This window comes from Sander lucioperca, chromosome 14 (assembly GCF_008315115.2).
Source record: "Sander lucioperca isolate FBNREF2018 chromosome 14, SLUC_FBN_1.2, whole genome shotgun sequence".
Taxonomy (NCBI): Eukaryota; Metazoa; Chordata; class Actinopteri; order Perciformes; family Percidae; genus Sander; species Sander lucioperca.
In genome coordinates, this window is record NC_050186.1 from 6,235,376 (window position 1) to 6,247,688 (window position 12,313).

Genomic DNA, 12,313 nt, shown 5'->3' on the forward strand with positions numbered 1-12,313 from the left:
ACCCTTGAGCTTGAATCGTGATACGAATGTGAATGGATCTTTTAGTGTTTTACCTTGATGACGGGGACTCTGGGTTTGAATCGGGACGACAGCTGGTTCAGGACTTCGGCCAGAAGCTGCTGGTGCTTCAGGACCTTCCTCATCTTCATGATCCTCACTATGGCAGCCTACACACACACACACACACACACACACACACACACACACACACACACACACACACACAATTAGTACTGATTCCACACAACAGACAGTCTAATTTACATGTTTGTTATGAAAAATCCATTCATTATAAATAAAGATTTCAATGCCACGAACACAGACTGCACCGATGTTCTTGTTAAATTAACATGACAATCACAAAACAAATGTATTGATACCATGATGCAACTTTTTTGTTTTTCTGGGTCAAAGTGTAAAAAGAATTCCAACCTTTTTGTCGTATTCTGACACTTTTTTTTCTCAAAGTTTCCGTCAATATTTTTCTGCACTTTTTAAAAAAAAAACTTTTCCGGACGTTTTTTGAAGATTATCCCGTTTTTGTCACTTTACATTTTTGTCACTTTTTCCGATGTTATTGTCACTTTTTTGACATTTTCTTTACTACGTTTTTCAACTGATCATTTATTATACTTGTGAAGAGCGTTGTATGGAACCATCCACGTTATTTTGTTTTAAAATTTGGTTGGAAGAAACCCACGTTTCTGATACAGAAACTTTTTGAAAATGGGTCAGATTTGACCCTGGGTTAATATTCTGTCCAACTTGTAAAACCTGTGAGTAGAGGAGTAAACAGTGACCTGAATGAGGAGCTTTCGATCCTCCTCGATGTTCTTGTGAGTCGTCTCCTGCTCCTGTTTCTGCTCCGTCTTCATCGGGACGTTGATGTTCACTCTCAGTTTCTTACTGCGGCGGAGAAACAAAAAAAAAAAAAAAGCATAAATCAAATGCAAACGTCCGTTAAGACCGGACACGTTAAAGAGCACGAAGAACATTTGTCCCTCACTTCTTGTATCCGAGGAAAAGCTTGATGACGGTGTCAGGTTTGAACTCCACCTCGTCCACGTTGGCGTTCTCGTCCTCCATCACCTGTCGGACACACAGACATCAGTGAGGCAGCTGATGTGAGTGATCTGAATAGAAATGGCTTTGAAACACACACACACACACACACCGCTCTATTGTCTGAGGAGAGCTACACATCTATTAATGAGAATTAAAGTAGAGTTTTCAATCCATAAACACATGAAGCTATATAGTTACTTGGCGCCCTCTGGTGTCCAAAATGAGAACAAGAAATACTAATCAGGACAAGAGCTTCATGTTTTTCTAGCAGTTTTCAGACAGAATATGTAACACTGCTGGCTTCATCTTTCTGTTGAAGTGATGCTTTTTGTCTTTCAGACAGCAGAGACTTATATTAATGAGATGGAGAGAGAGATGGAGAGAGAGAGAGATAGAGAGAAAGAGAGACAGGGAGAGAGCGAGAGAGAGACAGAGAGAGAGGGAGAGAGCGAGAGAGAGACAGAGAGAGAGAGATGAGACAGGGAGACAGCGATAGAGAGAGAGACAGCGATAGAGAGAGACAGAGAGAGCGAGAGAGGGAGACAGAGAGAGAGAGAGAGAGAGAGATGAGACAGGGAGACAGAGACAGAGATAGAGAGACAGAGAGAGCGAGAGAGGGAGACAGAGAGAGAGAGGGAAAGAGAGACAGAGAGAGAGAGAGAGAGCTGAGACAGGAAGACAGAGAGAGAGAGAGAGAAAGAGAGAGACAGAGATAGAGAGAGCGAGAGAGAGACAGAGAGCCAGAGAGAGAGAGACAGAGAGTGAGAGACAGAGAGAGCGAGAGAGAGAGAGCGAGAGACAGAGAGCGAGAGAGACAGAGAGAGAGAGAGAGAGAGAGACAGAGAGTGACAGAGAGAGAGAGAGAGACAGAGAGAGACAGAGAGAGAGAGAGAGACAGAGAGAGCGAGAGAGACAGAGAGCGAGGGAGACAGAGAGTGACAGAGAGAGAGAGACAGAGAGACAGAGAGAGGGAGACAGAGAGAGAGGGAGAGCGAGAGACAACATGTCCAACATGTAAAAGAAAACAAAAAAAGCTCCTTTTGTTGTTGTCGACATGTCCGAAAAAGGGGGAAGTATACACGTATTTAATCCCACCCCTTCTCCAAAAGTCATATGCACTATGCATATTTATTTATTTATCACTCTTTGTTACCTCCAACTGTGCAATATGTCATTGCTATTAATCCACACCTTATTCATCTGTATATCTGTGTTTATATAGTCTGTTTACATGAGGTGTTTATTATGTAAATAGATTTGTTTTTTATAGTATTATTATTATTACTAATTCTATTTTTTCTATTTCTTATACTTTATGTATATTTGTTCACCTATGTCTACTTAATGTGTATTTGTGTTATTCTGATGTGTGTAAAAAAAACTCTTTTGAGCTGCTGTAGCACAGGAATTTCCCCAGTGTGGGATTAATAAAGTCTATCTTATCTTATCATTCATTAATTAACAAGCTTCCGTCACATCTTCAGTGAACAAACTCTGCTGCCTGTTTTATAAAGTCTGACATGGACGTTAGGGGTGCACGATATATGGACTCAATATCGTTTTTGCAATATCACGTTGTGCAATATCAATATCGAAAAAATGTACTAAAAAGTATGCAATATTCCATGGATGTTGTGAGATGTGCATAGACAAGAAGCGAAAGAAACGAGAAGCGTGAGGACGGAAAGAGAGAGCGCGAACTGCGAAGCGTGTGTTTAAATAAATTAGTGCTGTCAGTTAAACGCGTTATTAACGTTTTTTCTAGACAGTTGTTGTCTAGTTGATGCTTTCTCTGCGGAGTGCAGACTGATTTGCTCTCGTGAATCATGTGACCAAATCGCAGCCTTTGCGATTAGGAAATCGCGTTTTAACATATCGCGATATTAACGAAAATGCAATTAATCGTTCAGCCCTAATATCGGGCAACCCTAATGTACGTACACGGAGTGACACAGAGTCAAGTTGGGACTCTCGTTTAATTCTTTATACGCTCGCATTAAGTGTTTTGCTGGATATGAATTCATTCGTTCACACAGTTGTTATGAACAAACGTTTTCTCTGTGCATACGAGATGAAAGATTGGATGGTTAAGATTTATCGCAGCGATTTTATCTTGTGTTCAATTCAGACTTGAGTCATTTTGAAGTGTTAAAGAAATAGAAATAACTTAAAGCGGTGTCTGAAGGAGGCTCAAATGTCTATAGAAGACACAGCTTTAAGACCAAACTGACTGCTGTGTAAATGACTTCTTAATGCTAAAACTGAGAACATGAAAACCGTGACGAACAAAAAAAAGCAAAAGACAGTTTTTTACTCACCAGTAGCTTCGATTTTAACAAAATCTGCAGAACCTGAACCAGAATGTCCTGGAAATAAAAGAAAATGTGGAGTTAGTGGAGGAATTAAACATTTCCAATGACGGCTCGTGTTGCCCTTTTCAAGAAGACATAAATAAACGAGCCTCCACGTGTCATAAAAGGTTAAAATAATCAATCTATCCTGAAGTCTTTAAGCTTCATCAGAGTGAGAAAGTGCTTTTTAAATGTTGCTCTCACAGTTTTGATCTGTGTGCTGTCAGTGAGCTGCTGGACGGTGTAACTGTCCTCTGTGTTGTACTGCAGCAGGATGGCCATCTGGAAGGTGGAGGCCTGCAGTGTGTACCTGGAAACAAACAACAGATTCAGTATGAAGCTGGCTCAAACTATTATAAACTATTATATTAACTATAGACCAAGTGTATTAGTGCTCATACGGCATTCAGCTTGGTTCTGTCAAGATGTAATACTCAGGAGAGAGAGGATCTGAGCTGATGTTCTTATTATCATGCAGTTAAAACTCCAATATTCACAGATGAGATTAGCAGGACAAGTTTACGATGAATACAGAGAATAACAACACATACTGAAGCACAAACAAGCCCCTTTTCTTGCCTGTATCATCCAGTCAAACATCAGCTGATAAGACCACACAGAGTCAACATACAGTTTGATATGACGCTGTAATAAAGTACAGAACTTACTCAGAGGGACTTTGTCTGAGTTGCTCTGCTGACTGGCTTTTGCTTCTTGTTCCACGAGCTCGCTCTGAACTTGGAAAAACTGCTTTTAACTTTAGTGCCCCCAACTTCTCCTGAAACAAACTACAGCACTTTCTTAAAATCAACTCCCGTGTGCCTTTTGGACAATTTAGTAGGGACGCACCAAATCTAGATTTTTGGGGTTCGCCCGAATACCGAATCCTCGTCCCGTCCTCAGTCCATGAACACAGCAAACACATTAATGAAGTAAACAGTGACTGTCCTCCCTTTGCTGTACCTGAAGTTGCTGCATTCTGGCTGCTGTCTGTAGATTCCTTCATGCACAACTCGTATTCTTTCAGATGTTTCCTACCAGATGTTGTAACAGCGGTGATGTTGTGTATAGTTTAGGGTCCTCGCCACCACCAGACTAATCAGCATTGTAGATTGAACATGTAGCTGGACTTGAATGTCCTTCTTTTGACTGAAAGTACTGACAAACTACACTTTTTCTGCTCACAAGTTCCATTTTCACTTTCTCACAGCCTGCTGCATTGAACGCTCCACCTACGTAAACACCTTCCCGTAATCAACGGTGCCGTCATTACGCCGACCAGCGTAGTGCGGGTAGTGCAAGCGTAGGGTTCGGTGGATAAAAATTCTAAGGTTCGGCAGAAACCCAACCCCGTCAAAAAGCCCAACATTCGGCCGAATCCTGGATTCGGTGCATCCCTGCAATTTAGAAATCTGGATTTAAAATTGCAAACTTCTACCTGCAACCACTTTACATAATTGTCCTTTTTGTATCCGTATTATCCTAATTTACAAATTTTATTTATCAATTCAAAAAGTTTTCTTGTATTTTTAATCTTTCTTATGCTCGTGTACTCTTTTCTGTGTTGTTGTCGTCTTTGTAATAACTTGATGTCATTGTAAATGAGGGGCCGCCCCTCAATGATCTTTCGAGTTATATAAAGGTTGAATGAAAAAAATGAAAATAAAGTGACATTCCCACCACAGCGCTCTCTATCTGTCCTCACTCACCTGTTCTTGAAGCAGTTGGTGACCAGCTCCCCTTTGGATAGGTGATAGAGCCAAGTCAGCTTCCTGCCGCTGTGTCTGCTGGCGTAAAACGCAGTGAAGCGCTGATAGCTTCGCTCCAGCTGCACAGAAAGGGAGACAAAGAGGAGAGTTCAGAGGAGGGGTGGTTCTCAAACTGAGGTCCAGGGACCTTCGGGGGGTTTAAGTGAAGTCTCCGGTTAAAGTAGGGATTTAAACGTGTTTTTTCTGCCCTGACAGGGTTATAAAAACGCAGAGGATCAAATATAACATGGAGTCCTCATGGTTAAGAGAATAAGAGCTCTAACCACCAAACCAACAACACTCATTGTGAGCTTTATACACTCAAAGAGTATGACTATAATTTAGATTTCTAGAGAAAGCTGCAGTCTTATTCTGTTTATTAAAGAAGGTTTAATTCAACAATCATTAGCGACAGCTGCAGAAAGTCAACGTACTCACACAGGTCTGAACATTTTCTCCCAAAGCAGGAGCACAATAAAGCCTAATTTCCTGGATTCTTATGTAGTTTTCGAGCTACTCATTAAACCCACTTCTGCACAGTGAGAGCTGGGTTGAACAGTAAGTTGTTTGTAAGTTGTAACTAGTCTTACCTCAGAAGGCAGAGCGAAGGTGCAGGACTGCTGGAAAGGCCAAGAGCCAGAGCTGAGAACCTGGATACTGAAGTCCACTGTAAACGATTCAAACATATTTGTTTTATGTGCTTTGACACACCAGAGCAAAGCATATTTTCCCTCCAATTTAAAATTTTGTTAATGTTTGGTACATTTTAAGTGTGATCTGGTATAAACCGTCCTACAGCATGTGGTATAAAAAAGCTCTAAAACAATACAACATACACTCCCATAAACAGCATTTATTTTGCAGTGTATTTCCTACAAAACAATCATTCTCTCAAATACTCCTCATGCACTCTCTTCTGTCTTGGACAGGAGCTGTGTTAAAGTGCTCATATTAGGCTCATCTTCAGGTTCATAATTGTATTTAGAGGTTATATCAGAATAGGTTTACATGGTTTAATTTTCAAAAAACACCATATTTTTGTTGTACTGCTCATTGCTGCAGCTCCTCTTTTCACCCTGTGTGTTGAGCTCTCTGTTTTAGCTACAGAGTGAGACCTCTCACTGCTGTAACATCTTTGTTGGGAGTCACACATGAGCAGTAGCTAGGTAAGGACTACTAGCCAGTCAGAAGCAGAGTATGAGGGCGTGTCCTGACAGTAGCTAGGTAAGGACTACTAGCCAGTCAGAAGCAGAGTATGAGGGCGTGCCCTGACAGTACCTAGGTAAGGACTACTAGCCAGTCAGAAGCAGAGTATGAGGGCGTGCCCTGACAGTACCTAGGTAAGGACTACTAGCCAGTCAGAAGCAGAGTATGAGGGCGTGCCATGCTAGCAGCTAGGTGAGCATTATAACATGTGTTCCAAAGTGACCACGTTTGTCTCTGAAGTAAAGGCTGGACTACAATAGAGCTGTTTGGAGCAGTTGGTGAACAGTGTTTTCTGTTGGAGATGGTAAGTCCCTTTGGGGTGGTTTTTAACTTTGTAAACCTATAACATGAACAAAAAAGATATATAACACAATAAAGGAAAGGGAGAAAGCCAAAAAGAATAATAGGAGCCCTTTATACAGGTTGTACAACTAAATCCTCTTCTGAGACTTCATTTCATTCCAAAGTGAGACTTTGTTCTTCCAAACACACTGGTGGGAACACTGAAGTGGGATCCCAAACATGTAGTGTTTATTCATCTGAGACATCTTAAAAAAACACACTCAGTTGCACGTTTTTATGAGATAAACCTTTTTAGGATTTAGGCAGGACTGTTGTATCAGGGCGCTTTTACACCTGCCTTGTTTGGTCCAGATTTTCAGACTTTTCAGTTTGATGTAGATCAAAATGAAAAGGATAACTATCCAGACCAAACAGCCAAACACTGATCTGACAGGGGAAAAAAAGTCAGCCTCGGTCCAGATCAAACTGAAACAAAAGAGTTGTATCTAAAATATTCCTGCTCCTATTGCATGTTCTGGTTCCTAGTGGTAAAGCATTTTTGGATAGTTCAAACTTTCAGACCAATTAGAGGTAGTTCTGGCAGACCAGCATCATGTAATAAGAGTAACTAAGGGGTATAAAAAAAAATAGCTCAGGGCGTGGGATGCACTCAGAGCAGCTAGTACCTAATAAACTGGGCAAATAAAGTGATTTGTTGTGCATTTAAAAGCTCCATCTCAGTTGAAATCAGGAGGATGGATGGGGTGTGTGTGTGTGTGTGTGTGTGTGTGTGTGTGCGCTTACAGTCCAGGGTTAGGGGACAATCGGTTGGAGGGTATGTGTGCGTGTGTGTGTATATATATATATATATATATATATATATATATAGCCTTACAGTCCAGGGTTAGGGTTATGACGATCCGTTGGTGTGTGTGTGTGTGTGTGTGTGTGTGTGTGTGTGTGTGTGTGTGTGTGTGTGTGTGTGTCCTTACAGTCCAGAGGCTCGGAGTTGGTCAGGTGTTTCTTGAACTGCTCGTTCAGGTCTTTACTGACTCCGATGTCCTGGAACATGCGCTGCAGTTTGGACGTGTACTCAAAGCCGCACGCTTGCTGCACGGGAACAAGAACAAAACCAGATTCAGCGCGAGGTTTTAAGGTGCAGAAACTGACAGCTTGGTGGTGTTGTGGATGTTTTCATGCAGACAGACCGTATGTGACGGAGCGCTGGGCTGCTAAGAGTCTCACCTTGAGTTTGGAGATCATGCTGGCCTCGGCGTCGTCGCTGGCGCTGTTCTGGTGGACCAGACGTTTGGCCAGCATCTTAGCATAAAACTTCTGGAAAACATCTTTGTCCTCGATGTATTTGAACACAACCATCTGAGAAGAAGACAGAAAGTCACTTTAATGTACTGCTGCTAACCTGAGCAAATCGATTTGTACAGTACTGCACAAAAACGTCCCACACTTTATACCAGTTTATACTAAAAGAATGGTCCATAGATTTGGTGAAATATGTTTTAATTTAAAAATTAAAAGTGTTTCTCAAACTGTCTGCAAGAGTTAGTCCAACGCCTAACAGTGAGGAGCATAGATGGGCTGTTTTTAATATTAAATAAACCTGTTTGTAAATTTAAACATTATTTGAATTGGCTGATTTAATGTGTTGTCGGACTTCAGCAATGAAAACGATCGCTTCGCAGCACGGCCTCCAATTTACGTCACAAATAATCAGCGTGACATTTGAAGGAAATACGGAAGGAATAACATTTACAGTTATGAGCACTACCATTCTTCCCATTAAGATGGCAACGGAGACAATGAGCGAGTAAGATATTGGTGAAACTTTCCTTTAGTTTGGCAGTAATTTGTAATATACTGTTGAAGTAGGAGGCCCATTGTTTTGGGGATATATAAACTATTATTTAACTGCACAGTTAATTAAACATAAGGAAATAAAAACAAGTAATTATAGAAAAATATGATGACTACAAAATGCAAAGGAGAATGGATTAAACATAAGCAGTGCTGCTGACTGTGGCACTGGCACGGTTCATAACAGAGAGAAATGGGTTTCCAAGCGCACGTCGGCGCACATGAAAACTAATCTAAAGTTTAGTTTCATGTGCTCACGTGAAACTTTCATGTGCGCACATGAAACTAAACTTTAGATTTTTTATTTGCTCATGTCCCCTTAGGGGCTCCGTACATGACTGTCCTGTTATATATAAATGAATATATATTTACTGACGACATCCAACTACACTTCTGTGTCTACAACAGATAACACACAAGTAACTAGGTCGGTAGTTCAGTGGTACTTTTCCAGTACAGCTGTGCAGTAACATGAATACACACACACTGTATTATGTGTACGTCTGTGCAAACACACAGATCAAAGTATCTCACCACTTGGTTGAGTGTGTCCTCCAATTCTGCCTCCTCCGGGTTTTTAGAGCTGAAGAATAAACAGACGCACATAGTTTAAAAGTGAGATTTCACTCTCTGTCTCAGGTGGTGAGCTCAGAATAACAGATTGTGAAGAGAAAACACTGCAGTGTAGGGGCGGGAATCCCAGGGTACCTCACGATACGACACACGGCTCACGATACCGATAATATCACGATACAGCAATTCTGCGATAATCAATATATTGCTGGACAATCCTATAATGATGCATCACCGTATCGATCTAACTATGAACACAAAATGCCGGTGAAAAGTGCAGGTTTTCTCTCTTTATTTACTGCAAGTCCAAACTGTTAGACAACAATTCTGCAGCACAAGTTTTTCAGTCTGTAAATTAAAATGACAACTATAGAGCAACTCTGGGTCCAGACTTTGGACTCAAACATGGCTGGGGCATCTGGTAATTTCCTCAAACTGCTGGTTAACTTACGTTCACGTTTCCTTTCGTTCATGTGTTGAGCGCCAGCTCGAGAAGCCATGAAGCAGCGACCCTGGTAGCAGGGAAATCTATTCAGAGTGCCTTATTTTATTAATTAAAGTATCGATATTTGGAGCCAGGGTATCGATTTCTGTATCGTGCGGAGGACAACGATATATTGCCGTATCGATAACTTGTCCCACCCCTGCTGCAGTGTGTGCTACAGATAAATCACTGTCCTTCAAATAATTGATAAACTATCAGCTGTGGAACTACAAACCCTCAGAAACAGCAGTTTATAAAGGCAGATCAAGCTTACTCAGATGTTATATCATTCTGAGCACTTTAGGACTTCCTGTCCATGTGGACCTAAAGGTTCATTGTTGATCTTGAAAATCAATGGTTGGAGGATGAAGACATAAAGTGGATATTTGTATACTACTACAGAATGTTACTTGTTTAATACCCTGATATTTTAAAAACAGAAAATCACAATAACGAGCCCTAAATGTTTCTGATAGCTAGGGGAACAGCAATCACATTCAGGTGCACACACACACACACACACACACACAATATTTCACGCACCTCTTCTTCAGTAAAGAATCGCAGTATCTGGCCAGAAGCTCGGGGGATTTGCTGGACGACTGAGCCATCCTGGTGACGGCGTTGTTGTTGATGAACCGACCACATGCCTGTGAAAAGACAGACCGACCACGTTAGAACTAAACCTGTCCAGAAACTGAAGTCCTCTCCGATATTTTGGCTGTCTGATATAATAATATTTAAAAAAAAACTCTACTGATATAGCACCTTTTCCAGACAAAGTCACACAGTGCTTCACATGATAACATTTTTAAAATAAGACCAACAGTAAAATGAGCAAGCAAGAAAGACATAAAATATCAGTGAGTTTCTGCTGGTTTCAACAAGTCAAATTTAAGACTTTTTTAAGACCTTTATGAATGAAAAACAGCGATGACCAGTCGAACTACAAACGCCCTACTTGAGCTATGTTACTGGTTGCACGGGTACAACTGATCGTGACTGTTTTCCCAAGATGGCGCCCGCCTGTATATGCAAACGGTACTGTCGTAATAAAATATCTTTTTAATAAACTGTCTGTACACTTACAAAGTTCTCAATGCTTCGGTTTACATGTAGGGACCCTCATTATGCTACCGTGGAAGTGTGGTGATATTTTGAGCCTTGTTAGTGGTGTAGAAATAGTGATTTACCCTCTGCCCCGAAAGCTAGCGTTAGCGGCTAATCACCGGTTTGCGCTAGCTTGTTTAAAGCTAGAGACACATTTGATTAGCATGAAAACATGTCCCAGAGAACGGTTGACTCGGTACACATCTGTTATTAACCCCTAGGTTCATTTTGCGACAGAATTGTCCTTTCAGAACCATTTAAAAACTTATTTAAGACCTAGAATACGATACTTTATAAAGCCTAAAATTTAGATTTTTTTAGACTTCTTAAGACAACAAGGAAACCCTGTACCAATGGGAAAAAAGAAAAGAATTAAAAGCACAACATTGCCGTCATGGGCAGATTGCAGACGGATTACTCACCTTATCGAGCGCTGCCACGAAGCCGGCGTCGTTGTTGAAGGCAGACATGACCAAGGCGTTGTACTTCTTATGGACGTCCAGGGTGGTCTGGACGTACACTTTGGGGTCCTGCAAGAAACACAAACGTCTTCTATCACGACATTTTTGCATGAATTTCTTGCATTTTTCTTTTTTGTTAAAACTTACTGACTTCAACTTTTACACTTTTCAACGAACACTTATTTTGCAAAAACTTCCAAGTTTTTTTTGTTTTTTGTTTTTTTTTCCTGACCTCTTATATCAACAGCACATGGACGTTCACGTGTTTAAATTATAAATAAGCTAAGTCGTTGTCTCTCTGGTGAGAAAGGACAGCGATCAGACTGCTGAAGACACAACGCTCAGGTTTGTTCTTGGAGCTTCGCCGTCTTCTTCAGCTGTAAAAACACGGCTTTCAAAGCTCTCTGGCTGAACAAACTATTTGCCACAATATGTATTTGAACCAGCTTTTAAAATTATTTCGCAAAAATGTCAACAAAACAGATGTCCTGTCCCTAAATGGCACCAGAAAAGAGAAAGTAAGAATACATCAAACAAGGTTTTTGTCTTCTGCCTCCTATTCTTAAACCTACATTGTGTAATTTTTTGAGTTGATTCTTAGCAAAAAACCCTTCGTTCTTTCACAAATATGTGCTCATTCATGTGTAATTACTTCCACCAACTAATCAAAGTATTCTCGTAAGCGGAGAATCTTCCATTCAGAATCATTCGGAATACATACGGGGAGTCGCTGGAATGACGGCCGCCATGTAGCGCCTCCATCGTTAAAATACATCAGACAAAGAGGGACATACCTCCGCCTTTCGCCCTCTTACGCTCAGCGGCACCGTGACGAATGCCAGGGGGAGATTACCCGCCAGGGAAGCGAAAAAGAGAATTAAAAACGACAACGCGACAGGCCAAGCAACAAGCTTTTGACCTATATTGGAGTGGCTAGAACAGCTGCGTGTAAACGATGGAGATACTAAGAGCTAATTTCGGGTTCGGACACCGTAGGAGTTAAAACGCGCTCAGAATGGGAAGGGTTAGAATGTAATATTCAGTTGGTTGTCATATACAATTTCACCACTAGATGGGAGAAATCCTTACACAATGCAGCTTTAATGTAAACTGATGACAACCAAACGGTCCAGATTTGGATCGGTACCTTTTTGTTACTCG

At 41.1% G+C, this 12,313-nt stretch overlaps 1 protein-coding gene across 1 annotated transcript in view; it reads right to left on the reverse strand.

Annotated features, from left to right (window-relative positions):
- Positions 1 to 12,313, reverse strand: part of LOC116039988 (cullin-1) — a 44,441-nt gene that overhangs the window by 3,353 nt on the left and 28,775 nt on the right. The window contains exons 10-21 of the mRNA XM_031285181.2: positions 11,114 to 11,221; positions 10,125 to 10,231; positions 9,059 to 9,107; positions 7,898 to 8,029; positions 7,645 to 7,762; positions 5,755 to 5,831; positions 5,126 to 5,244; positions 3,621 to 3,726; positions 3,384 to 3,431; positions 1,007 to 1,089; positions 801 to 906; positions 54 to 167 (exon numbers count right to left, since the gene is read on the reverse strand). Of these exons, the coding sequence (XP_031141041.1) occupies positions 54 to 167; positions 801 to 906; positions 1,007 to 1,089; positions 3,384 to 3,431; positions 3,621 to 3,726; positions 5,126 to 5,244; positions 5,755 to 5,831; positions 7,645 to 7,762; positions 7,898 to 8,029; positions 9,059 to 9,107; positions 10,125 to 10,231; positions 11,114 to 11,221 (1,167 nt within the window). The remainder of the gene's footprint in view (positions 1 to 53; positions 168 to 800; positions 907 to 1,006; positions 1,090 to 3,383; positions 3,432 to 3,620; positions 3,727 to 5,125; positions 5,245 to 5,754; positions 5,832 to 7,644; positions 7,763 to 7,897; positions 8,030 to 9,058; positions 9,108 to 10,124; positions 10,232 to 11,113; positions 11,222 to 12,313) is intronic.